Source organism: Bubalus bubalis, chromosome 9 (genome assembly GCF_019923935.1).
Source record: "Bubalus bubalis isolate 160015118507 breed Murrah chromosome 9, NDDB_SH_1, whole genome shotgun sequence".
NCBI classification, from domain to species: Eukaryota; Metazoa; Chordata; class Mammalia; order Artiodactyla; family Bovidae; genus Bubalus; species Bubalus bubalis.
This window is the reverse complement of record NC_059165.1, coordinates 56,988,538-57,016,113: the sequence shown is the minus strand read 5'-3', so window position 1 is coordinate 57,016,113 and position 27,576 is coordinate 56,988,538. Positions and strand designations below refer to the sequence as shown.

General features: G+C 40.7%; 1 protein-coding gene across 5 annotated transcripts in view; it reads left to right on the top strand.

Moving 5' to 3' along the window:
* ARHGAP26 (Rho GTPase activating protein 26) overlaps positions 1 to 27,576 on the top strand; it is a 468,401-nt gene that overhangs the window by 299,821 nt on the left and 141,004 nt on the right. For all 5 annotated transcript variants that reach the window (XM_045166568.1, XM_045166569.1, XM_045166571.1 and 2 more), the window contains exons 15-17: positions 3,787 to 3,874; positions 5,548 to 5,606; positions 7,169 to 7,274. In XM_045166568.1, coding sequence (XP_045022503.1) covers positions 3,787 to 3,874; positions 5,548 to 5,606; positions 7,169 to 7,274 — 253 coding nt within the window. The remainder of the gene's footprint in view (positions 1 to 3,786; positions 3,875 to 5,547; positions 5,607 to 7,168; positions 7,275 to 27,576) is intronic.

The window sequence follows — 27,576 nt, the reverse complement described above, 5'->3', positions numbered from 1 at the left end:
GAATGGGGGTGTTAAGTATGGTACAGTGAAGTACTGTGAGTTAGATACATTTGTCTACTAATAGGAAACTATTTCTTAAGATATTATGAAATGAAAATAGCAGTGCACAGAATGGCGTCTAGAGTGTGCTTCCATTTGTGGTTTTAGAAAGCTGTACATAGTCACTTAACTGCTTGTTCATGTACACACTGCTAGAGATCACATACACATGCACAAAGCTGGTATTTTGTTTTTAATTAATTAATTTATTTTAATTGGAAGATAATTTCTTTATAATATTGTGCTGTTTTTTTGCCATACATCGACATGAATCACCCACGGGTGCACATGTGTCCCCCCAACCTGAACCGCCCTCCCACCTCCCTCCCCATCCCATCCCTCTGTGTTGTCCCAGAGCACCGACTTTGAGTGCCCTGCTTCATACATTGAACTTACACTGGTCATCTATTTTACATATGGTAATATACATGTTTCAGTGCTGTTCTCTCAAATCATCCCACCTTCGCCTTCTCCCACATAGTCCAAAAGTCTGTTCTTTACATTTGTGTCTTTTTTGCTGCCTTGCATGTAGGATCGTCATTACCCTGTCTAAATTCCATATATATGCGTTAATATACTGTATTGGCAGAGAAGGCAGTGGCACCCCACTCCAGTACTCTTGCCTGGAAAATCCATGGACAGAGGAGCCTGGTGGGCTGCAGTCCATGGGGTTGCTAAGAGTCGGACACGACTGAGCGACTTCACTTTCATGCATTGGAGCGGCTTCACTTTCTCTTTCATGCATTGGAAAAGGAAATGGCAACCCACTCCAGTATTCTTGCCTGGAGAATCCCAGGGACGGCGGAGCCTGGTGGGCTGCCGTCTATGGGGTTGCACAGAGTTGGACACGACTGAAGTGACTTAGCATTAGACTTAGCATACTGTGTTGGTGACAAAACTGGTATTGAGTCACCTCTAGCACGGGAAGTTTTACTTTTGATGTATATGTATTTGTTTTGTGTGATTTTTTTTTTTTTTTTTTACCCCATGCGTGTATTACCTTCACAGTTAAAGAGAAAATATTTTAATATGCATACATTGTAATGTAGCATTAGGAAATTAGTCATGTATTGGTGACTTTCCTAATCCCTTCAAAACCCAGAAGATCCCTAGTGACTTTGTCAACAGCACAACAGTGGATCACTGGATCTTCTGTGATCCAGTATGACATTTCTAAGACCATTCCCCCCTTGTAACCATCACTTCCAACCCATATCTCCTACTTTTCTGAATTCATGCAGGGAGTAGGTTGAAGAGGAAATGCCTCTACCTATGTGATGCCTGTCTGTACATTGGACTGCTCCTCTAGCTTAGGTCAGTGTTACTAAGTCCACAATCGTCAAGCGACCTGGTGGAAAGAAATGTGCTGAGTTATGAAGGAAATTGTCAGTTATGTCTCTGTATCATATGCAGGTGCTGCCAGAAAGCTTCTGTAAGTGAGGGGCGCTCTGGTAGGGAGGGGTGTCAGTTCTTTCTGAAAATGGGGTAGTTTGGGAGGCTGTATTCAATTTAGTTTGGACATTAAATGAATTAAAATGAACATACTCAAGTTATGAACTTTGCCTCATCAGTGCTATAAAAAGCCCTTTAGCCTGGCTGTAATTTGACTCTCCTCTCTGTAATGTTACACAATATTCCTATGGTTACAGAGCCCGAATAAGTGGAAGCTAATCATTAGTTTGCTAAATGTGGTTCATGGAACAGTTCACAACTCCCAGACCTGCCAACTGCTGCTTATTTAGTGTCATGTTCACTCTTCTTGGGTAGAAGTTGGTTTGTTACTCAGAAAAATGTACAGTAACATTTGTCTTGCATCCAAGAACCATGCACTGTGGCAGCTTTCCATGTGTCTTGGGGATGGGGAGGGAGGAAGGTCATGGTAAGCGAAGTTGTTTGGTACCTACACTTCCACAGGAAAAAACTAACTGTTAAGGGAGTGTGAGATGGCAAAGCCAGAAAAGAATTAATGTTATGCCATTCGGAGCCAAACATTTACCGAACCAGGGCCCTGTCAGGAGAACACACTGAGAGCAGTAGATACCAACTGGATTTGTGCCCTTACTTGGGGATTAGGGCCTAAATCCTTAAGCCACTCATGATTTTTGACCTCTTCTTACTAGGATGAAAGTAAATGGAAAATGTGTCATGCCCACCTGTGGACTCATTTCCAGCTGCAAGGCTGTGGGTCCTGCAGGAGGATCCTCTTTTCTTCTGAGACTGTCCAGAAAGAGAGAGTCTGGTTGCTGTCTCCATTTACCTGCTACAGCATTTAGACCTCTTTGGATTGTAAAGAACAGAGAACCTGACCTTAACTGGCTTAAGCAAAAAGGACTTTTTTGGCTTATTTGATTAAAAAGGCATGGTGATCTACAGGGGCTCTCAAACCATGTCATCCGGACTCTCAGCCTCTCCCCGTGGCTTTGTCTGTCAGACTGTACTCTCAGGCTCCACATGGTGGCATTCAGAGCAGCAGTATCGTCCCCCAGGTGCACAGCGAGTGCCTTTTCTTCTTTCCTAGAGAAGTCCTGGACTTCATGCTGACTGGCCTGGCTTAGGTCTTGGACCATTCTTGAACCAGTCCCCGAGTTCAGAGACATCTCATCCTCTCCCCACCCCCCAGCCTGGAAGACTGGGGCCTCACCTGAGCATGGGGAGTAGGTGTAAGAAAAGGGTAGCAGCCCAGCTAAAAATGAACTGAACTGCTGTGCAGAAAGAAATGGCAATGGGAGCTGGGAGGCAAATCACTAGAAGTTGGATTGTCCATTCAATGCACTGAGAGACTGTGCTTCTGACTTCTTGCCAGCGAGAATCCAGGTTTCTGCTGGTTTATGAAACAGTTCATGTTTCCCAGCCTCTGCCTCTCTTGCCTGCCCGTGTGTTGCTCAGAAAGACTACAAGAATTATCTCTTCTTTTACAGTATACATTTATCTGAAATACACACATTTGTTTGAAAGTATACACAGAAGAAATGAAGAAATGATCAGGAGTTGATATAATTATGGTTTTTTGTTTTTTTTTTTGCATATCTTGGTTTAGAGCAATTTAAAATATATAAGTAATGGAATCAAGTCATAGTTTAAAAAAAAGAACACAATTCTGCCACTCTCCAACCACGCTTTTCTTTTTATAATATTTCCTTTCAGCTTTCATTCATTCGAGTTTCTCACAAAACTTTAAACCTTTTTTTTTGCTTGACTTTGCATGATAATTCAGGCATTTTCCATTTTGCAATGTAGTTATCATTTTCATGTAAATGTAGCATGCTATCCCATCAGGAATAGACCACGATTAATTTAATCATTCTATCATTGACTGTTTAGGTTGTTCTTTTAAAATGTATTCTGGTGTTATCAAGAGTAGTGTAGGTTGGACGTTTTGAATGTATGTAACTTTCTCATGTCTTATCTTATTTCCTGAGGATGGGTTGTGAGAAGTGGGATTACTGTTTCAAAGTGTATAAACATTTTTAGGACTTGATATATATTGCCAAATTTCTTCTCACATCTCTTGCATTAATTCATCTGCGTCCAGCAGTTTCTGAGAGGATCAGTTTCACTGCATTTTTGCCAACAGTAGATATTTGGATTTTTAAACAGTTTTATAATACCGTCAGGAAAAACTAGCTGTCATTTTTGTTTTTACTTTGGATTTCCTTGTTTAGTAGGGAGGTTGAATGCTTTTATGTATGGTTGTCTTTTAGCTATGTTTTCCGCTCTGTTTTACCCATTGTCTTTTCTTCTCTTTAGACCCCAAAACAGCTTCTGAAACAGAAATGGATATCTGTGCCGAGTGGGAGATAAAGACCATCACTAGCGCTTTGAAGACCTACCTAAGGTAGGGACTTTCCATTTGCAGGGCTTGGTGCCAGCTTGTTATCATGCAATCAAGAAGAAAGCAGTTTTATTTTCAGCCTCCAGAGGACTGTTGGGTGGGAGTTTGAGATGTGGAAACAGCTTATGTGTGGGTGCAATTAGCTCAGCTGGTCAAACCAATTATAAATCATCCAGAGTTGATGGATTGCCATTGTGCAATGGTGCCATGAGTGATTTAGGAAGCTTTGCTCTTTTTGAGAAGCTACTCTGATGATCAGCCTTTAACAGAACCTCAAATATGGTATTTCCTGTAATGCTTGGGTAATCAGCTAAGAAAACAAGGAATCATGTATCCCATTGTGTTGAGAATGCATGATTACATACCCTGTGTATTCTGAGAGTTCTGCACCTTGCATGGATACAGTGTATTGCTAATGTTGCTCCTTAAAAATGAGAACTTTAATGGTACTCCTTTTTAACTCCTTCTGCTTAGATTGGAAAATATGACTTTGTTGGCAAGAAGACTGCTTTTCTTGCAGTAATACATGTGTTACTCCTGCTGCCTCCTACCCTTCCCTTGGTTATTAAGGGAGTGGGTGATTGACTAGCTGCTCACATCTCAGTTTCCAAGTGGACTGAAAGGCATGCTAGATGTGAAGCATAGGGATGCTATAGTTCCCCACTGTGGTCCCTCTTGAACAGGAAAGTGGGGGTCTAGTCATAAACAAAGAGGAGAACTATAATAGTGAATTACATAAGCATTTGTACAAGTTTGTTAAGATTTTCTTGGCTCGAAAGCCACAGAAAAGGAATTCGTGATGCCAGTTTTATTGGCTGTTGGGGAATTGCTGGGAGGCTCTTGGTATCAAGAGTAAGATGTCATGTAAGTGATGACTAAGAGTTGAATCAGGGGATCCAATGAGAATAAAATGAAATCTGAACCAAGGACCATAGATAATCTGTTGAGAAGCTTATTGTTTGGACTATCAGTAAAAATACTCAAGTTTACAGTTAAACATATTCATATACCAAATACTACCATAATAGATTACATAAAGCCTAGATGCTAGAGGTTTATATTTAGTACTTATCTGTGCATCTTGATACTGATTAGCTAATAGTATGTATAAAATATATATATTTTTTATGATAGCAGGTAAAATTTGATTATGTCATGCCTAATATTAAGGGTTCTAACCCTTTGGCATGCTGGAGCAATACTCCATAGTGAATTTGCTATAAAAACCCCTACAAAAGTCTCTCATAGTGTTTCCAGATGAAGTGATTAATAACAAGCTGCCAGGAAGACAAGAGTTTAAGAGCTGATGATTGCAAATATTGGGTTAGTTGCCTGTATTTCAGGCACATCTTAAAATGCTCTTGTTGTGGGTGAGTCATTGACTGAAAAGGAAATCTCTCAGTTTGTGCTAGACTTCTGCATTAGCACTTTTCTGGTTTGTGACTGTGAAACGTAAGTTTTGTCTGTTCCCTTAAAAAAGGAGAAAGAATGAACATTTCAGGTGAAATCTCAGGACCCTTTCAAAGGGGAAACTAAGTTGAACTAAACAGTTGCTTTTCTTTGCCCATGATCTTTGTCTTTGAGAAATGTAACACAGTCCACCATCTGGAGGCCACTCGGTAGTGGGAATAGGATTGCTTTTGTTAAACTGACTAGTGTATATCCTTTTATTCCAGAATGCTTCCAGGACCACTCATGATGTACCAGTTTCAAAGAAGTTTCATTAAAGCAGCAAGTAAGTTTTCTATTTGCCACAATTTTAAGGGAAAGGGAATAGATTTGTCTATTTCAAAGAAAAGTATCCCCAAATAAGTATTACCTAACCCCTTGTATTCTGTGTGTAAACTACCCACATTCACACTCATAAGATTGTCACAGAATGAAAGCAAAACCCAGTCGGGTTTTGCTAAGGACCTTGTGAGCGTACTGAGTTTACAGTAGAGGGGAAAAGCTTCAGAAGTGAGTAGTTGGGGGGTAGTGGTACAGGGAAGGGGTGAGGTGAAAAAAGCAAATTTGACTTTCTAGTTTTGATTATTGGAGTTCTAACTCCTGGGGCCTTTGCCGGCCCTGGAGGTAACATTTTTCGGGATGACTCAGACTTTGCCCATTACCTAAATTGAGCACGGGATGTTTCCCTGAATCCGACACCATTTATGTAACTTCTCAGTTCTCTTTTCCATCATGGTTTATATAACTTCTCAGTCCTCTTTTCCATCATGGCTGGCATTTACAGCTTCTGGTCAGTCTTCAGCTATATCATGCAAGCCTGGGCGTTATATTACTGGTATTAAAATACATAGGGATTAGGTGCAAGCTACCCTAAGCATACCGGAATCTTTCTACGTGGGGCAGGCCTCCTGTAAGGGGAAGTAAGATTCTCTATCAGATTTAAATCTGGCACAAATCCCCACTGTGCTGTTGTGTCCATAGTATGTGCTTTTCCCTGCTTCCTTTAAGCCATCTGAGTTTGTTTACACTGGTAGCTGCTACTGGCCTCGTTAAAGAATACCTTGTGTCCTGGTGGCCTTATCCATGCAGAGTGGCCCCCATAAAACAGGAGAAAGACCTGGAAGAAGGCTGAAAGTAAAGATGGTGTTTATGTGATTTCTTTCTCAGAGAAATTCCAAACCCATAGCAACCATTCTTTAATTAAAACTCACCTCAGAGCTATAAATAGGTGTGGTGAGTGCCATCAATCTGTTTCCCAGAGACATGAAGCCACATACCCAAGTGCAACCATTAGAATGTGACAGATCACGATTTAGGTTACAGGTTGGCAGAAACATTTCCTTATTTTACCTGCCATTCCTTTCTTCTCCCTGGCTGGTTGTTTCATGTGACTTGGAAATAACTGGACATTTCCTTTGATGTCTTTGATGCAGTCTTGAGATGTTATTTTGATATTTGAGACCCTGGCAGTATTGTTCAGGTACAATTTGTTCATCACTTAATGAGTGTATAAAGTTCCTTCCTTCCTTGAAACAAAGTTGCCATTCTAGGGAGCCAGCCACTCTCAAATTTATTCCCACTCCTGAGTGAGGAGGTTCCATTTCCTTATGTCATCGTCTTGGCTTGATTTTTTGGACAGTCTTATTTTTTCATGAACTTTGTCATGGAAAGCATTATTAAAAGCACTTCTAGATCCAGTCAGTCTAGTCATGAGTACACAGAACAGGGTCTTATCTGTGAGAAATCTTCTCTCTCTTGTGCCCCACCTTTATTTTCCACTGATTTTTGTCTTGCAAACTGATTTAGCTGTAACTCTGACCCAGTGTTACCTCCCTCCTTCCTTTGCAGAGCTGGAGAACCAGGAGTCTCGAGTCTCTGAAATCCACAGCCTTGTTCATCGGCTCCCAGAGAAAAACCGGCAGATGTTACAGCTGCTAATGAACCACTTGGCAAAGTAGGTTTACGACTGATTGCCCGTCTTTCTTCAGCCCTGGAAAGTTATTATCTTAGCACAAAAACTGATTTTGGTTCTGCTTATATTTCCCTTTCTCACTGTTGCATCAGGGATGCTGAAGGCATAGGAAAGAAATGTGTGAAATGTTAACTCCAGTGGGTCACAGCAGCACACCCTGGGTGGGCTTTGCAGGGTAGGCTGAGGAGGCTCCCATATGGCCAGGCCTTTGGGCAGAGTTTGCAGGACACTTTGTGCTCTTGTGATGATCGAAGTCAAGAAGTGTATCGTCCATGTTACCAGATCACAAAGCAGAGTTTTCAGCAGTTACATGTTCTTGTGATGATTGAGGGCAAACAGGAATATGTTACAAGTTTAGAGACCTTGGATTTGAAATAAAGAGGCCTGAATTCTAAAGTTGATTCTGTTCTTAACAAGCCACTTAACTAGCCCTGGACAAGCCACTGACCTCTCAATTCCTTAGTTTCTTCATCTGTCAAATATGGGTAGTAGTCTCCATCTTCTCTATAATGTCATTGAATTTAAAAGTTACATATATTAACACCCTTGAAGTAGTATAAAAAATAGAGGAATTGGCAAATGCCCATTTGCCTTCTGAGGAAGTCAGTGGGGACTTGATTTTCCTGCTAGGAATACTTATAGTCTTGGAACCGTTTGAAATTCTTGTGTGTTTACTGTTGCTTGACCTGTTTTGGATTGGCCTTGCTGATACCCCTTGTTCTATCAGCCACTGCATATGTGTATGTTCCAACCTTCTCTTGACTTTGATGGATGTTCTTGACTGGAGACTACAGTCTAAGAAAAGACAGACTCTAACAGTTAACCTGAATTGATAAATTCGACATTCTGTGGAACTGATACATTGTAAATCCAGCCCTTATGCATGCATTGTTCTGCCATTAAGTCATGTCTCTGGGGTAAATACTTTGCTGAGGGAGATTATGATGGCTTGTTTTCATATTTCTACTAGTGAAAGTGGAAACTGAAAATCACCCAGTCATGTCCAACTCTTTGCAACCCCATGGACTGTATAGTCCATGGAATTCTCCAGGCCACATACTGGAGTGGGTAGCCATTCCCTTCTTCAGGGGATCTTCCCAACCCAGGGATTGGACCCAGGACATTCTCACTGCAGATGGATTCTTTTCCAGCTGAGCCACCAGGAAAACCTAAGAATACTGGAGTGGGTAGCCTATCCCTTCTCCAGCTGATCTTCCTGACCCAGTAATCGAACTGGGGTCTCCTGCATTGCAGGTGGATTCTTTACTAGCTGAGCTACCAGGAAGCTCTATATTTCTACTGAGCACTTGACTTTGGAGAGAGAGTATAGATGTTACCATAAAATTTATTCAGATGTTAATGATGAATAAACAAGAGTGGTTTGCATGCTGCTGAGAAGCAGTCAGGCAGAGTCAAGGGTTGCTGTATTCTATTTTGAGCCACATTTTTTTTCTTGCCATACCACGTCAAACTTGTATGTTCAAAAACAATTAAGCATAACTGAGAACAGGGGAATGCCCCTCCAACCCTGATGTCAAAGAATCCTGATGAAGTGTGTTGAAAATAATGAGAACTGGGCTTTAAAAAGTAATTCCAGATCCTCTGAGATGACGTGTGGTGCCTGTTCCACATAACCCAGTCAAGCATTTGCGAAACAGAAAAGCTAGTTTAGATGTTAGTTATACACTTGAATGGACTGCACCAGAACAGAGAAAGTTCTAGGTACAACCTCTGGCCAAGTATGTGTGCTGTTGCTCATTCGTGACTGCTTTATGGCCACTGGGTGTTAGAAGGCCTCCATACCTGCTGGGAGCAGCTGGAGAAAGGATAGGAAGCAGCTGAAAGAAGTTAGGCATTTCAAGCTGTGCAGTTGTGATGAGAGTTTAATTGGACTGAGAGAGACCAAGAGTCAGTGGTGATCCAGCAGAGCCAGAACTGAATCTTCCCATTTTTAAAATGCCCTGAGGATTGTTAGAGATCCTCAAAGAAAAATAAATAGAAATTAGAAAAATCCAAAACCCTCAAGGTGGGTATTGAATCATTGAGGTTATTCATCTCTGGTGGATGCTTCACTTTGTCCCTCTGGTTCCACTCTCTTCTCTTCCCACCCCATGAAGTTCAGTCTTTGTTCCTAAGCCAAGGAGAAGTACAGCTGGAATGTGTATGTTAAAGTTGTAACATTGACTTTCTGCCTTCTAACAAATTTAAACCAATTTTGTTGCTGGAGTTATTTATTTTATAGCATTTCTGGAGCATTTTGTATTATCTTTGACACTTAACAACAATGTTTTTTTGGTCCTGTGAGGTTCTATGGCAGTTCTTTGTCATATAATCATTAAGAAATCTACATATAGACCTGCCCTCATGGTTGTAAGTGGGAGTTGGTTAGAGCTGGTGGTAGGACACACAGACTCCTGTTCTCAGTGTGCTGTGTTCTTGGTCTCTGGCGGCTCTAGATTTAAAATCTCTTGTGGAGATGAGTAGATGGTGTTACTCATCTGCCTGCCAATGCAGGGGACATAAGAGACGTGGGTTCGATCCCTGGGCTGGGAAGATACTCTGGGGAAGGGCATGGCAGCCCACTCTGGTGTTCTTACCTGGAGATTCCCGTGGACAGAGGAGCGTAGTGGGCTATAGTCCATAGGTTGCAAAATGTTGCATACGACTGAAGTGACTTAGCCTGCATGCATGCTGAATCCAATAAGGAGTATTTATTTAGGTTTGAAAAAAGTCTTTTGGCACCCAGAGGAGGTCTAAGATTCCACATAAACTCTCTATTCTCACTTACGACACTGTCCTATTTTAAAATATAACAAGAAGGGAAAGTTAACTTGGGACAAGAGGTTTGTCTGTCTCATTCCTATTTTCTCAGGTTCAAACTTATCCGAGGATATGCCTGAGCTATTGTTCCTCTGGTCCACTTACTTAACAGTCAGCTTCCTTTCTAAGTTTTAGTTTCAGGGTTGGTTCTGCTGGAAAACCTGGTGTTTACTTCTCTCATTATCTACTCTGTTTGCCCTGTATGTCCCAGGTGTCTGTTTCAAAGGGAAGATATTTTGTGTACTTTTTAAAGCACTCTTGAAACACTTTTTAAAATTGATTTCCTTTAGCTGTGGAGGAAGAGTTAAGACATTTTGTATTTAATCCCAACTAGAAATGCATTAGGGGGGGAAAAGTCTTAGAAGGAAGAAAAGAAACTCCAAACCTCATGCAAATGATTACCAGGGTTCATCCAATCACAGATCTCTTGGGTCAGTTTCAGACCTCAGAGGGAATCTAAAAATTATAGGCAGCTCTGCACATATTTTTGTTGTTCCAGCTTAAATCTACTGTAAAAATTAGATGTTTTCTATTTGGAACGTGGACTAAAGCCTACAGTCTGGAGTCATGTGCTTCAAAGCACAGTTACACTCACCTGGGGAGCATGTTTACATGGACAGTGCTGGGCCCCACCCTTAGTCTTTTAAATTGGACTCTGCCTGGGAATCTGCATTTCTGATTTACTTCCCGGTAAACCAGATGCAATCTTTTGAGAATCACTGGGCTCGAGAATGGCCATATGAAGGGGTTTTCTAGGAGGGATAAATGATTTTGGGAGGAATGGATTGGAATTTAGGAGGCTATTAGAAATAAGGAAGAAGAAACTCAGAGCAACAAGTTCAAAAAGTAGATTTTACTTGCATAATGTAATTACTAAAAAAAAAAAAAAATCAGTTTTGATTTCCCGTGTCTCTACAATTCTCCTTTCACTAAATTGAGTGTTCAGCAAATGATTTTGTTCTAAAATCACCCACAAAGAATTTTTAATGATAAAGAAAATTGCCCCCAACTGGCTGTGGGACCTTGTGGAAATCTTTTAACCTCTTTAAGCCTGGTTTCCTGACTTCCCCTTCCAATCATGTGAGTCTCTGTTTTCATCAGGTAGGAAGAGGGCAAAAAAAAAAAAAAAAAAAAAAAAAAAATCCCCAGTCTTATAAATGTAGAAGGAAATAAGAGTAGATGAGTAATAAAGACTAATTTCATGGTCGTTCCCTGATGTTTACATATTATTATGATTCCAAGTATGTTGTATATCCCCACACATGGCATTCACAGTGGCTCACTGCAACTTTATTACAGTGTTTATGCTGCATGGGAGGATTCCAAAGCGCTCTCCTTCCATCCGGAGTGGCTATTAACAATACCTTTTCACAGCTGGTTTTCCCAAAACACTTCCTGAGACATAAATCTTAGTCTTTTTTCTGTTTTGAAGCAACTATTCCTTCGTTCCTAGGGTGTTTTCAGGGAGCCCTTTTCTTGCTTCTCCAAAGAAGTACTATATCATTTGAGATGCTTTGGGCCACAAGAAATAGAAAATCCAGTTTACAGTGGCTTATACAATACAAGGGAATCTATTGTCTCATTACACAAAATAAGTCCAGAGGGTTGGTTAATTTCTTGGCTCATGAAGTGCTTGCATTATTTCCGTGGCCCTGCTCACAGTCAACTTCACTGTGTTGGCTAGCCCCTCTCGAGATCATTAAGATGTTACATTGCATTTCTGCATATGAGTATGAGTGGTTGTCCAGAGGCAGAAGGGCATTGCAGTTGACCTCTGAACAACATGAGTTTGAACTGTGTGGGTTCATTGATATATGAATTTCTTTTTTTACTAAATATGCACTATTTATATGCATAGTGCAATATGGTTGAATGCATGGAATATTGTGGGGCAGATGCTTGGCATACAAGTGAGACTTCGTCAATATATGTAGACTCCATTGCCACAAGTTATCAAGGGTTGCCCATCTAGTGTGAATACCTCCAGGCATTCCTGCAAGTTATGAAGGATTTTTTTACATTTCCTTAATCTACATGCAGAGTGAGTTGGGTTCCTGTAAAGATGCCTGTGGTTATAAAGAAAATCATTGCTAGGCCTTAGCACCGAGGAGGTTGGACCCTGGTAGTTCACTAGCATTTCTGAAGTTCTCAAGGTTAAAATGTAAAGAAGTGGATACTTGACGTTAGCATATATCTTACAGATACTCTGCTATTCCTTGTTCTTTCACCCCAAATCTAGAAGATTTAGCTTCTTGAAGAGCTGTTGAACACATGAGCAGTGCTTCCCATTTCCTTGCCATCAAGGCTAGTCCAAACAAAATAGGCGTGGAATTTTATAAAGCACATTTAAAAGAAAACAGTACTTTTGAGATGATGGCTTTCTAAGATGAAAAACTCCTGTGAGCTTCTCTGGCAGCCTTTCCTCAGCCATACACCCTGGCTTCAGACTACCTTCTTCTCTCTAGTAACCACTAGACACCCACTGCTGCCGGCACAGAATTGCTTGGCTGCTGGGCCACGGGTGGTGTGGCCTGAGAACCCCACAGAGCCACGTTGGCCATATTCTCCAGGCCTATTTGGCTTCTGCTTCACTGACTGCTATCCCGAACGGATCGTTCCAGTGATTTTAACCCCTCACTATCTTGTGAATCCATCCAGTTTCCTCCATGTCCATTACTGCCAGCCTAGGTCAAGCTGTCGTCATCTCTTCCCTAGACTGCTTCCCAGCTTGCTCTGGCTGGTGGAGCTCTGGCTCCCTGCCAGGCCACAGAATGCATGCTCTGTGGCTGGGGAAACTTGGAACACTGCAGATCCTAACATGTGATTCCCCTGCTTAAAAAAGACTTCAAAGGCAGCTTTCCCCCTGCTCTTAAGACAGAACTCTGGATATGGCCTCCCAAGGCCTTGTCTGGACTGGGACTTTCAGACTTTGCAGCCTCATCTTCATCGCTTGTGATCACATTGCATCTCTACTGCCTGGCGCACAGTGAACATGCATGAGTATTTGTTGGGTAGAAGCATGAAGCACCTCTTACCCATCTCAACCTTCTCCTTCCCTGTCCTGTGTTAGGAAAGGTCCCTCCCCAGCTTCTGCCAGCCAGTCTCCCTTTTTCTTTAGCCTCAGCTCCCATGCTGCTGCCTATAAGAATTGTTTCTGCCTCAAGTACCCTCGTGCTGTCCTGAACTCCCATAGCCTCTGCTTATTCCTCTTTTAATGTGTATCACATTCACCCTGGGGGACAGTTTACAGGGTGTGCAGCTTCTCACTCCTACTGGGTCATAAGCTGTCAGGGGACAGGAAGTCTGTCTTCCTCTATCTTTGTGTCTTACCTAGAAGTTGCAAACAAGGGCCTCCAGCCAGAGCAGCCCACACATGTGCTCTATTTGGTATTGTTGTCCCACGCATTGCTGTTTTTAAAATTTGGACAGGTTTCCAGCATTTTTAACAGGGGTCATTTTACTTGGAAAACTTTAATCTTCTTGTGAGCAATTGGCTGGAACTGAGTGAGAGCTACACCCTGTCCCCCTGGGCATGCCTTCTTCAGTTTGCCTAGTTCAAAGACTGAAGGCAAAAGGAGAAGCTGGTGGCAGAGGCTGAGATGGTTAAATAGCATCCCTGACCCAACGGACGTGAATTTGAATCAACTCTGGGAGATAGTGGAGGACAGAAGAGCCTGGCATGCTGCTACAGTTCCAGCTGTGTCCAACTCTTTGATTGCAAAGAGTTCCAACTTTGCAATCAAAGAGTTGGACAGAACTTAGCAACCGAATAACAACAACAGTAGTCCCTATTGTGCCTGGCCTATTTCTTTCCTGCCCCTACCTGCCTGACCCTGGGTAGACGCTTGGATGTTCAGCCCTTGGCCTGACTGTCTGCTCATCCCAAAAGAGGACCTTGATATTTGGTGATCCCATAATGAACAAGCAGAAATGGGCTGGGAAAATTGTTTCCTTGACCAGCTCTGTTTTAATCCTGAAAGATTTATTGTTTTTGATAGATTGGAGGTTCCTGGAAGAAGTAAGAGATACTGCTTCCAGGCCTGTTTATGTGTATGGGGCAGGGAAGAGAGTGCGTTTTTTTAAGACTAAGAATGGAATTCTCAAAGGACCTTCTCTAGCTATTTTTGGTGGAGCCAAAGGAAAATCTATTTAAAGGGCTACTACAAAGAGGACAAGCACATATTTTGAAGCAAACAGGCGTTAGCACTTTAGCACTTTAAATTAATGGAAATGCAGGTGACATCAGAACTCAAGCCTTACTCAGCCTACTTGCCAGACCGTCACTTACTTTCAATCCAGGAATTTCTCTCTTTTGTGACCTTCCAGCCTTCAGGGTTGGAGAAGGAAAGATACAAGTTCAAATTTTTGCTTTAAAAAAAATATATCAACAAAATTTCTGAATTCAAGGAACTGAATCTTTCACATCATAAGAAATACCCATTCTGAAAGGGGAAATGCTTGGCTTCAAGCTGTTAATGCTCAGTAGTCTTAGAGCTTCTTTGATTTAGTTCTCTTGTTTCTTTTGATTTGTTCCACTTCTGTTTGGGTTAATTTTTTCAGAGACTTTCCTGGTTTTTGATACACCTCTGATGCTTCCTCTTCTGAACCCCTGGAGTCACCTATGGAGTTCCTTTTCAAATTCAGGGAGGAGTAAAGGAGAGGATGCTGTCTTCCTCTCAGTGGCTGCCCCCTATTATTTCAGGATCTTACAGAAGTGAGAGTATCATCAAGCGTGAACACAACTTTATTTCTTTTTTGTCAGCCCTTACCAGAGCCAGATTTCTTCCCATCCTTCCTTCTTCTTATTTTCTCCCATCATTCCTTTTCTGATTTTGAGTTCTCCTCTCTCTTTCTCTTGATGAGTCTAGCTAAAGGTTTGTCTTTTCTATTTACCTTTTTAAAAGCCAGCTCTTAGTTTCATCGATCTTTTTTCTTTGTGTTTTTAGTCTCCCTTTCATTTATCTCGGCTCTTATGAGCCAGATTTCTTCTGTGTTGGCCTCAGGGGTGGTTTCATTAAAGGTCTCTCTGGCTCAGCGTCAGTGACTGATTCACTCGCACTGTTTTGTGCATTGAAGCCCTCTCTCACCGCATCCTCTTTGCATTGCACAGTGAACATTATCTTTGATACTTATTTTCTTACACTGACTGGTTTTTCAACGAGCTCATGACTGTTGTGGCTCAAACAGGGCAGCTGCAGTGAGGCAACTGGCAGACTTTGGGGTAATTGTAGTTCGTCTATAGGAGCTTGAGCACAGTGGTGAAGAGAGAGCATTCTGGAGCCAGACTACCTAGTTTTACCCATCTCTTCTGAAACCTTGTGTGACTTACTTCACTGATTTATGCCCAAGTTTTCTCATCTGAATAAGGATACATGATAATTGTATCAGAAACATTTAAATTAGCATATCAGATTCTTCTGGCTTCTCCTGTGCATATTTCAGCCAGCACTGTGGGGACTGGTTGTGTAGCCTTCAACTCACTTCATGCAGGTACAGCTTGATAGCTTATAGCCTCATGCCCGTACTGTGTGCCCCTGCCTCTTACCTGCTAGCCCAGGGAGACATGACGCAAGCTGCCATCCACATGCATATGGCCTGGAAGCAAAGGAGTATTAAAAAAAAGAAACAAACCTCCAAGGGGAAACCGTTGACTAACCGAAGGTTAGAGCTGGTTGTCCTGAATAGCAGTCATTAGGTAGCTTCTTGGGAGATGATCCCAAGAGATGAGCAGCTATTGGTCCTTGAACCAAGAAGGGATTAACTTCTCTGCCTTGTTCCTCCCAAGAAGCCCCCTAGTAGCATTGAATCATCTACGCCTTCACCTCAGGCTCTTTTTTCTGGGAAAACTAAAGACAAGAATAGCATGTATCCTCTTAGAGTCTTTGTGAGAATTTAGTTAACTCATCCACCTAAACCTCTTAAAAGAGCATCTGGCAAGTAGTATATCCATCGTCCATGTAGACTTTTAGAGTCTATTTGAGAAATCAGGGGATGGAGGAAGAAGGGTCATGGAGCTATACCTTAAGGTGAGGGAAGGTGGTGAAATTATTCTAATGATTATATCCAAGCAAGTCTTACTGATGGGATGGGGCTTTCTCCACAGTTCTGTTCTTGGCAAGCAAAATCCTTAGAGCTGAATGCTGCAAAGTAGCACACACGTCTCTGATCCACTTGGGAGATTTGCATGTGTATATGTGTTTCCTTTTACTTGGCTTTTGTGTTCTCGGCAGTTTGTGTATGTTTGGCCCAAAGGACTGAGCATCTCTCTCACTCTTCCTAGCAGAGGGTGAGCCAGTGAGGGGTCAGCCAGGAGAAAGCTGTTGCTGTCTGCTCTCAGGTCACACTTTACACCAAGCCTTACTGTGTTTCCTGAGCGTGTCTGGAGCTTTCCATGATTCAGGTGTCCTGTGGGCAGCGCACCTGTGTGAAAGAGCAAGCTGTGTGGCGCTGATCTCCACGGGAGGTTATAGACTCCTCACCCTCAGTCTCTTGCTTCTTGGGGTTGCAAGGCTGATTTCATCTCAGAAGCAGCTGTCTTTGCTGCAGTTTAATAACTCTTAATTTCCTGGAGGGGGAACGACACGTTATATCATGAGGACTCATCTTAGTCTGCACGGTCTGGAAATTCCCAGTCTTCTATGTGATCTTCAAAATGTTTCTGTTTGTGAGAGAGTCTGACTTATCTTCTTTCTTAGCGTGACTGCCTCTCAGATGCCATTCCCAGATTAAAGTCTCATCCAGTGTGAGAATGGTTCTCTCTGCCTCCAGTTTCCCCCTCTATGCAGTCTTCACGTGGGTTTCCCTCCCTGAGTCTCTGAAATCTGTAATGAAGTATTAATCTGAGCTCTAAGGACAGTTGTATATGTGTTTGTCTTCATTCTGTCTTGGTAGACACTTTGACGGTTTAACTCAAAAGAGGGTTTGAAGAAACATTAAGGCGACTTGAATTTCAGTATCAGTCCTTCCTGCTTTCTCCCATGTATTGAAATGCTGTTCTTTAAGCAGTTTAGCATTCTGATTTAGTGCTACCAGTTAGGTATCATAAGTATAAATCAATATGTCTTGGTTCTTTCAGTAAGAGGTAGAGGAACCCATCATATTTGGCTGGTTGGTCCATTGCAAGCGACTCTTATGCACCTGGAGATGCATAGTCTGATAGAACAGAATCAGTTTCATTAAACTCAGACTTTCAGTGAGAAAATGGGGTAACCTTAAGGTCTCAAGGAAGAACTGGTGTATTAGATCTTTGCTTGTAAACAACAGAAGTCAACTGTCGCTAGTTTTTAAAAAGAAGGAAATTTACTGGCAGTCTTCTGGGAGTAACCGAAAACAGAGTTGAGCTATCAGATGTTGGAACGCAACCTCAAGGGCAGTTACGTGCCTTGCATCCTACTCCATGTCCCTGTGCCATTTTACTCTTCTCTAGGTGGTTCTCTCAGATCATGCTTCCTGTTTCATTGACAGATTAGGTACGACAGGAGGATGTCTACAGTCCATGACGCCTGTGGCCATGTTTCTAACTTTCCCTCCAATGTGTGCTAGAGGAACGCTCGGTGCTCCTTCCTAAAGGTAGTTCCATCACTGGGGCAGAAGAGCTGATCCGCAATTGCATCCAGAAGGGTTTGGCTCCAGTCGTTTTCCCCTCTGTCTCCTTGGCTGCTCCTTTTCAGTCTCGTTTTCTGTACCGCAGGATTCGTGCTGTCCTTTAATCCTTAGAACTGCTCTGCCTGCTCTCCCGCCTCTCTCTCTACAGTGAGGTCTTGCCCTGGAATCGCAGCCTCCAGCTCCAGTGAACACTGCTGATTTTTTTTCCGTAGCATGTATCACCGTCTAATACACTATGTGTTTGACTTATTTATTGTTTTCTTCTCGCTGAAGTGTAAACAGTTTGAGGTTGAAAATTTGTCTGTCACGACACTGCCTGCAGCAGAGCTTTGTGTATTTGTCGAATAATGAATGAACTAAAGGGTAGAAAATGTCCAGGGAGCTCATGCTGGCCCTGGAGCACTACTTTTTGAATGTCTCACCTCTGACCACCTTTTCTTCTTATGGTTCCACTACAGGTTAATGTTTCTAATAAAGAGAGTGCAGTGACCTCCCTTGTGTAATGCACTCAACTTCTGTGGTGAGGCGGTAGCCGGGTACTCAGCTAACATTCTTGTTAGAACCGCGTGTCATGGGAGAGGGCAGTCTAGGGAAAAACTAGAGGCTATCAGTCAAAGGTTGCCAGGCAAGTGAAAATATTAGGTAGTCACAAGAGTTGTGTTTGCTGAAACACAATTCTTATAAATGCCCGGATAACTCTATTATGCATTGTTTTGTAGTTGGTGGGACCATCGTAATGATAAATAGAAAAAAAACAAACATTGCTTTCAGAAATTTCTCTAATACCTGGTTGCACGGCTCAGTTCCCCAGAATGCTTGATTCTGTTTTTAATGTGCTGGCTCTTGACAGGAGTCTGTGGTCTCCCTTCAGAGCATGTTTTCATACACACCCTGGGCCCAGAATCACCTTCAGGGGTGGTTGAAGGAGTGAAGGTGTGAGCTTGGTTAACCAAGTCCCAGAACTAGACACACTTGAACATATTTCCTTAGGTCACCAAGCAAATGGGGGTTTCCCATTTCAAACCTGCCTCTTAGTCTAGCAGGCTAGTTGGGTTTTCTTTTTCTCACTATTGAAAGATAACCTTAACATTTTGCTGCTTTAAGAGCCACACTTTCCTTCTCACTTGAATTACCACCTAAACTGCTTGGCATGTCACATGGACAGGTTTTTCTCCCAGCATTGTTGCATGTCTCACACAGTCTATCTCCCTGGCCATACCAGATGGTTAAAGAGGAAGAGAACACGGGTAAAACCATAGGTTTACTGAAGTATAATTGACTTAAAAATACCATATTGGTTCCATGTGTATAACATAGTGGTTTACTATTTTTATATATTACTAAATGATCACCACACTAAGTCAACTTACCGTCTGTCACCAAAAGTTACTGTAATGTTCTTGACTATATTGCCTATACTGTACATTATGCCCTCGTGACTTATTTTATTGCTAGAATTACATCCTCTTTAATCCCCTTCACCTGTTTTACACCCCCCACCCCCACCCCTCCCCTCTGGTGACCACTGGTTTGTTCTGTTTTCATGCATGTCCCTATTTTGTTGTTTGTTTGTTTGTTTTTTAGATTCTGAATGTAAGTGAAATCAAAAGTATTTGTCTTTCTCTGTCTGACTTACTTCACTTAGCATAATACCCTCTAGGTCAATCCATGTTGTCACAAATGGAAAAATTTCATTATTTTTTATGTTGAGTAAAATTTCAGTGTTTGTGTATCACACCTTCTTTATCCATTCATGCATCATTGGACACTTAGGTTACGTCCATATCTTGTCTATTGTAGATAATGCTGCAGTCAACATTGATGTGCATATGTCTTTACAAATTACTGTTTTTGTTGTCATCAGATAAATACCCAGAAATAGAATTGCTGTATCACATGGTAGTTCTGTCTTTTTTGAGAAACCGTCATAGTGGTTGTACCACCAACAGTGCACAAAGGTTCCCTTCTCTCTCCATCCTCACCAACACTTATGTTTTGTCTTTTTGATAATAGCCATTCTCATATATGTGAGGTGATATATATCATTGTGGTTTTGATTTGCATTTCTGTGATGATTAGTGATGTTGACTATCTTTCCATGTGCCTTTTGGATATCTATATATCTTCTTTGGCAAAATGTCTATTCTGATTTTTTGCCCATATTTTAATCAGATTTTTTGGTTTTTGATAATGAGTCATATGAATTCTCTATATATTTTGATATTAATCTCTTATCAGATGTAACATTTGCAAATATCTTTTGCTGTTTAGTAGGTTGCCTGTTCAATTTGTTAATAGTTTTCTTTGTTATTAAAAAGCTTTTTATTTTGATGTAGTCTCATTTGTTTGTTTTTGTTACCATTGCTTAAAGAGATGGATCCAAAACAGTATTGCTAAGACTGCTGCCAAAAAGCTTTACTGCCTATGGTTTCTTCTAGGAGTTTTATGGTTTCAGGTCTTACATTTAAGTCTTTAATCCATTTTGAGGTGTTTTTTTGTTTGTTGTTTTGTTTTTGTATATGGTCTATGAAAGTGGTCTAGTTTTATTCTTTTGCATGTAGCTGTCCAGTTTTCCTAGCATCATTCATTGAAGAGACTGTCTTTCCCCCATTGTATATTCTTGCCACTTTTGTTGTAGACTAATTGACCATATAAATGTGGGTTTACTTCCGGGCTCTCTATTCTGTTCCGTTGAGTTATACGTCTGCTTTTGTTCCAGTAACATACTGTTTTGATTACTGTAGCTTTGTAATTTGGAGAAGGCAATGGCACCCCACTCCAGTACTCTTGCCTGGAAAATCCCATGGACGGAGGAGCCTGGTAGACTGCAGTCCATGGGGTCGCTAGGAGTCAGACACGACTGAGCGACTTCACTTTCACTTTCCACTTTCATGCATTGGAGAGGGAAATGGCAACCCACTCCAGTGTTCTTGCCTAGAGAATCCCAGGGATGGGGGAGCCTGATGGGCTGCTGTCTATGGGGTCGCACAGAGTCGGACACGACTGAAGCGACTTAGCGGTAGCAGCAGCAGCAGCTTTGTAATTTAGTTTGAAACCAGGGAGTGTGATATCTCCAGCTTTCTTTTTCAAAATTGCTTTGGCCAACTGGGGTCTTTTGTGAATCCATGCAGATTTTTAAGATTATGTGTTCTAGTTCAGTGGAAAATGCCAGGAATATCTTGGTAGAGATTGCCATGAGTAGGTAAGCTTTTTGGCTAGTATGGACACTTCAACAATTTTAATTCTTCTAATCTCTGAGCATGGACTATCTTTCCACCTATTTGTGTCATCTTTAATTTCTCTCATCAATGTCATACTTTTTAGAGTGCAGATCTTTCACCGTCTTGGTTAAATTTATTCTTCAGTATTTTATTCTTTTGATGCAATTATAAGTGGAGTTTTTTTCTTCATTTCTGATACATCATTATTAGCATATAGAAACACTATATAGTATAGTCTATAGTATATAGACTTCTATATACTTCTATTGTATCATGCAACTATACTGAATTCACTTATTAATTCTAAAGTTTTCTTGGTGGAGTCTTTAGGGTTTTTATATAGTATCATGTTATCTGAAATATTACATTGAGTAAAACTGGGGAGAGTGGGCATCCTTGTCTTATTCCTGATATTACTGGGATGATCTTATGATTTTAATCTTTCATTTTTGTTCATGTCATATATCATGTTGATTGATTTCTGGATGTTAAATCATCCTTTCATGCTTGGGATAAATCCAGCTTGATCGTGGTGTATGATCCTTTTTTAATGTATTGAATTCAATTTGCTAGTTTTTACTTGAGAATTTTTGCATCTACATGTGTCAGGGATATTGGCTTGAAATTCATTTTTAGTAGTGTCTTAGTCTGGTTTTAGTATCAGGGGAATGCTGGCCTTGTAGAAAGAGTTCAGAAGCCTTCTTTCATCTCAGTTGTTTGGAATAGTTTGAGAATGTTTGGTTGAGTTTACCTGTAAAGCTATTTGATTCTGGACTTTGGTTTTGTGGGTGTTTTTGGCTTGCCTGGAGAATCCCAGGGACGGGGGAGCCTGGTCTATGGGGTCGCACAGAGTCGGACACGACTGAAGCGACTTAGCAGCAGCAGCAGCAATGATTGGTCTTTTCATTTTTCTATTTCTTCCTGATTCAGTCCTGGGAGATAGAATGTTTCTAGGAATTTATCCATTTCTTCTAGGTTGTCTGATTTGTTGGCACATAGTTGTTTGTAGTAATCTTATTATTCTTTGGTATCAGTTTTAATTTCTCTTTGATTTCTGATTTTCTTTATTTGGTCCTCCCCAGTGAGTCTGGCTAACAGTTTATTATTTTTAAAAACTCTTTTCAAAACCCATCTCCTTTATTGATCTTTTCTATTGCTTGACAATTAGCAGCTTTTATGATGAAGCTGACTTGGACACAGCCTGACTGAGATAAACAGGTCAGCCCAGTTGGCCTCATTCATGCCAACATGTATTAATTGATTGAGCACCTGTGCTAACAAGGCACTAACTTATCCAAGATGCTGATGATTTATTTCTTTTAGGAGGTGGTAGGAGAGAGTGTTGGCACAATAGGTAAAAGTCATTTTATTCATGATCTTGAGCAAGTGTGCCAGACCTCAGGTATACAAGGCCTCCATCTACAAAATAAAGAGGATTATTTTTGCATTAAAAAAAGCACATACATACATACACACAATGTAGTTAAGGAAAACAGGATAGCCAGCAGTATCTTAACTGTTGTTATCTCTAGGTGCTTGTGTTTTCTTCTCTTGCCTTCTTTATTTTTATAAAATGGCCATGTGTGCTATTTGCAAAGTTATAACTACTTTTAATGAATGAAGCAGACTCTGATTCTGAGCCTCTTTTAATTTTGAAGACATCTATGATATTATGCACAAGACTTTGTAAAACAGGACTGGACAATCAATCTTTGGGTATTCTGATGCAGAATCCCTCTTCTCAGCTTTTGCTTCCCATCTTTTGACCACTTATCTTGCTCATTTGGATTTCTACCTGAGAATGGGGATCAGAGAGAAAGCAGAATATACATTAGAATATACCTTAGCAATGCTTGAGATAGGGGTAAAACTCTAACCCAAGAAGCTTTGGTCTTTTCCCCTAACTAGTATTACTAATGACTTTTAACTATATCAGTTTTTTCCCTGATTTCCTTAGGCATTAGTTCATTGTATATGAGCTTTATTGTTATGATAGAACTTGTTTAAATTTTTTTTTAAAAGAACAGCAACAAAAAACTGCGTTGTTTTTATTTTTGGATTGTGTCCTTTGTCCCATTTTTAGGTACTATGAAGGTCCACTGGGTTTTTATTCAACATAGACCCCTTTCTTCTCTTCTTAGATTCAGTCTACTTCAGCTTGTCTGGTATCTTGAGCTTCTTCCTCCTGCCTGTCTGCCCAGATCTGCTAGAGCTGGAGTGGAAAAACCCTGCTGCTAATATTTATACAGCTCACAAGCTCAGAATGCTTGTGTACAGTTGTCAATAGTTGCAAATAATCAAAAGAAGAACAATAGTTCATGACAGGTGAAGCTTGTATGAAATTCAGATTTCAGTGTCCGTGAAGTTTTATTGGGACAAAGGCACTTTTCTTTATTTATGTATTATCTATGGCAGCCCTCCAAGTTTACACTGGCTGGTTGAGAAGTTGCAAGAAAAACTGTATGGCCCTCAAAGCCTGAAATATTTACTGTCTGGTCATTTAGAGACAAGTCTGCCAACTCCGTGCTGGAAACTCTCTCTTCTTTGGATGTCTTCAAGTTTAGGACTTGTTCGGTTATGCTAACTCATTCAAAGGAATATTTATCAAGTGCCTGCAGCTTGCCAGGTACTGTGCTAGATCCCGGTATCAAAGAGAGCATGATCCCTTTCCTGTTGGGAGGAATTGATAGCCTGGGTGGGGGGCATGGATGTGACTATAGGTGAACTACAGCGTAGATCTGTGTGCTAATCTCAAGTATGAGTTAAGGGCTATGGGAACCCTGAAGGGGTACCTCGACTCTGCTTGGGAAAGCAGAGAGGATATCATCATTAGATAATGGATTACAAAGTCTTGATAGTTTAAAACTATGTTGTTCTACATTGGTGACTTTTTAAAAAAAATTTTATTTTATATTGGAGCATAGTGGTAAAGAATCTGCCTGCAATGCGGAAGACCTGGGTTTGATCCCTGGTTAGGAAGATCACCTGGAGCAGGGAATGGCTGCCCAATCCAGTATTCTGGCCTGGAGAATTCCATGGACAGAGGTGCCTGGCAGGCTAGAGTCCATGGGGTTGCAGAGAATCGGACTCGACTGAGCAACTTTCACTTTCATTTTCAGTTGGTTAACAATGTTGTGTTTAGTTTCAGGTATACAGCACAATGATTCAGTTATACATATATGTATTCTTTTTCAAATTCTTTAATTAAAACACTGGAATTGTTCCACTGAAGTTAATTGTTACCTAGAATACGAGTTTTATAAGTTTAGCAAGTGTGCCTTTAACATTTCAGCTGTACATTATACAGTGTAATTATTGTTCTATTATAGGATCAACATTTTATAGAGCTTTGTAAATAAACATTATATAAAGTGACTTTATCATCATCAAGATATAGAATTTTCTTTTAAGAGCCACTGTTAGCTATTCACTTTTGGGCAAAGGGAAATAGACTTTTACATTAAAATTGCAAGTTTCATTTACTTTACGTTTCTTTTTAAATGCTTCTCAATACATTTTAAAATGGATGGGGGAGCCATTTCCTTCTCCAGGTGATTTTCCTAACCGGCGATCAAACCCAGGTCTCCCACATTGCAGGCAGATTCTTTACTGTCTGAGCTACCACTATGCTCCAATATAAAATAAAATTTTTTTTAAAAGTTACCAATGTAAAAGGCTTAACTCTACTGTACTCAGGATATATATATAAATGAGATATAAATTCATTTTTACATATAAATGATATATACATTCATTTATATATATAAATGATAATTCATTTATATATAAAAAAGACATAAATTTATTGAGAGAGATATATATATATATAAATGAAAATGAAAAGGAGATTATTAGGCTCCATTTAAGATTTCCTGATTCAGAATGTTGAGGGCTGGGATAAGCAGGATATGGAGTTCTATTTTTAATAAGCTCCCAAGTTTTTCATCTACACTAAAGTCTGGGAATATTATTAAGGATAGTATGGATTAAAGATGCATTTATAAAAGTTATTCTTAACTTCATTTTTAAAAACTCTTTTTCTCTTTGCTATCACCTGCTATCAGCCTTTGACATACACAGAGCTTTTTCGGGATCCTTAAGACAATGTGAAGGAATTCTTCTGATTTCCTAAAACGTGCCCTCTCTCCTTCTTCTCTTCCTTTTTTTTTTTTTTTTTTTTTGGAAAACAGAATTAGGGCAAAAACGTGTATTTGGAATGCATATTTTGTATGTTTTGCTGTAATTTTTCATGTCTGTATATACACAAATATATGTATTTATTGACAGTTAACATTTTTATTTGACCTCTCTCTTCTTCATGTTAACATTGAAATCCTCTTTGGGGTTCTCCGCAATTCCATTTGTTACCGCATATGGCCATCTGGTGTGTGTGTCCATAAAGGCTCTCAGCGTGCACTCACATTTTTCAACATGTTTTTCTACTGAGTTTTATCTCTTTGAGATAAATGCTAATTCATTCTCTAAATGCTGTGTAAAAATGGCACATACTATTAATCTCTTTCTCCTACTAATAGACACTTAGAATTGTGTCTCATTTTTTTACCATTGTAAGCAGTGCTACAGTGAACATCTTTGCAGACACCTTTCTGTATACATGTGAATTTTGGCATGATGTATACCAGCACTAGAATTCCAGGCATATATGCAACTTCACTGTTTTTAGATAACACCAAATCATTTTCCACAGTGATTGAATTTGTTTAGCTGCCTCATGGTTTTCATTTGGAACAGTGGGTCCATATAGATGCAGAATGCTACAGGTGGCACATCTTGGGTCCCAGGCAGTGCTCTGACTTCTTTGAATGCATTCAGTGTATGGGAGCTGATATGTTACCATTAACCTGAACTGTAAAAGATTTAAGCAGAGGTTAACTAGGCTACAGAGTTGGAGTGGAGGCCTAGAGTATCAGGGAAGAAAAAAGAACCAATGAATCAAAGGGGCAAATCTCTTCATAGGCTTATAGACCAACTGATGTTGAATCACCCAGAGATCTGATGTAGCACCACCCCAGCACCTGCCCTTACCATTGTCCTCACTGGGACCTTTGCAAGTCCTGCTTATTCTATAAGCAAACTATAGAAATGATCCCTAAAAGTGTAGTCTTAAGAGTGAAAGTGTTAGACGCTCAGTTGTGTCTGACTCTTTGCGACCTTATAGACTGTAGCTTGCCAGGCTCCTCTGTCCATGGAATTCTCCAGGCAAGAAGACTGGAGTAGGTTGCCATTCCCTTTTCCGAGGGATCTTCCCGACCCAGGGGTTGAACCCCAGTCTCCTGCATTGCAGGCAGATTCTTTACCATCTGAGCCACAAATATAAAGGCTTTTAACCTGTGCCACAATCTCCATAAAATAACCCTAGCACCCCAGGGGCCCAAGCAGCTACAAGCCATAACAACCTCACTGCAGGTGAGTGGGCTCCAGGGGCTCATGGCTTAAAATATGGGGAGCCATCTTTTCTGCTTGCAATAGCAATAAGGCCCTGCCAACTTCTTTGTGGAAGTCTTTTTTGAGGATGAGTTCAAAATTTCTAACTGGGGTGAGGAATTTGTAATAGCAAACTGTTCAGATTTTGGGTATGGTTAGCCATTTGGACCACCCAGAAGGGTGTAAGGCCAGGACCCCTCACAGTTCTTTGGCTTCTCCAGTGATGAGAGAGGAGCTCTGGTTATTGGCCCTTGGCTCTTGTCTTCTGGGGTACAGATTGAGAACACCTCTCCTTCCCCAGTGCTGATTGCCAGCAATATCCTTAGACCCCTGAGTCCTGAGAGGGGGCTCACCTTCGCTGCCAGCCTTTAAAGGCCAATTAGTGTCTGTATGCCTTGTTTATTCCACAACCATTAAAGTGAACCAACGCATTCCTACTCTGTCTCCTACTTCTTGTGAATGAACAGGAAGTGAAAGGAAGGAAGCAAGGAAGCTGATGAAGAGGGAAAGAAAAGTCTTAACAGAAGCTTGGTTCATGTATTATCCAGACAATAATATTATGGTGACTCAATAAAAAAATGTTAATCAGCAGGTAAAGTAAGCAAGGACACCAAGATGATGTATATAACAGGTTTGGGAGCAGGATGAGGGAAGAGAGACACCTGAGGTGTACAATTTAAGGAGATGATGACCCTTTACATTGCTGAAGGGAGTGCTTCTTTAAATTTAAGTAACTGCTAAAGATGATTCAATTTTTTAAGTTAAAATATATGTGAGTGAGTGAGTGTGTGTATGTGTGTGTGTGTGTGTGTGTGTGTGTATGAAAGGAAAAGGGCCTAAAACATGCACCAAATGGTTAGTAACAATGACTAGATTTTCACAGTAGTTATAATGGGGGAGATTTTATTTCTCAAAAATGTGACAAAATTATGGATAATCATGACTTCCACTTTTTCCTTTATTATTTTTCAAATAACAAATGTTAAAAGGGAAAACTAAAATATTTTCAAATAAAGTTGTTTTTGTTTTTTTTATATTTTAGTGGGAAGAGAGGTTTTATTTTCAGTTGTATTGTTATCTGCTCTTTGCAGTGCGTGGGCTTCTCATTGCAGCGCTTTCTATTGTTGTGGAGCACAGACGCTAGATGTGTGGACTTCGGTCGTTGTGGTGCATGGGCCTAGTTGCTCCACAGC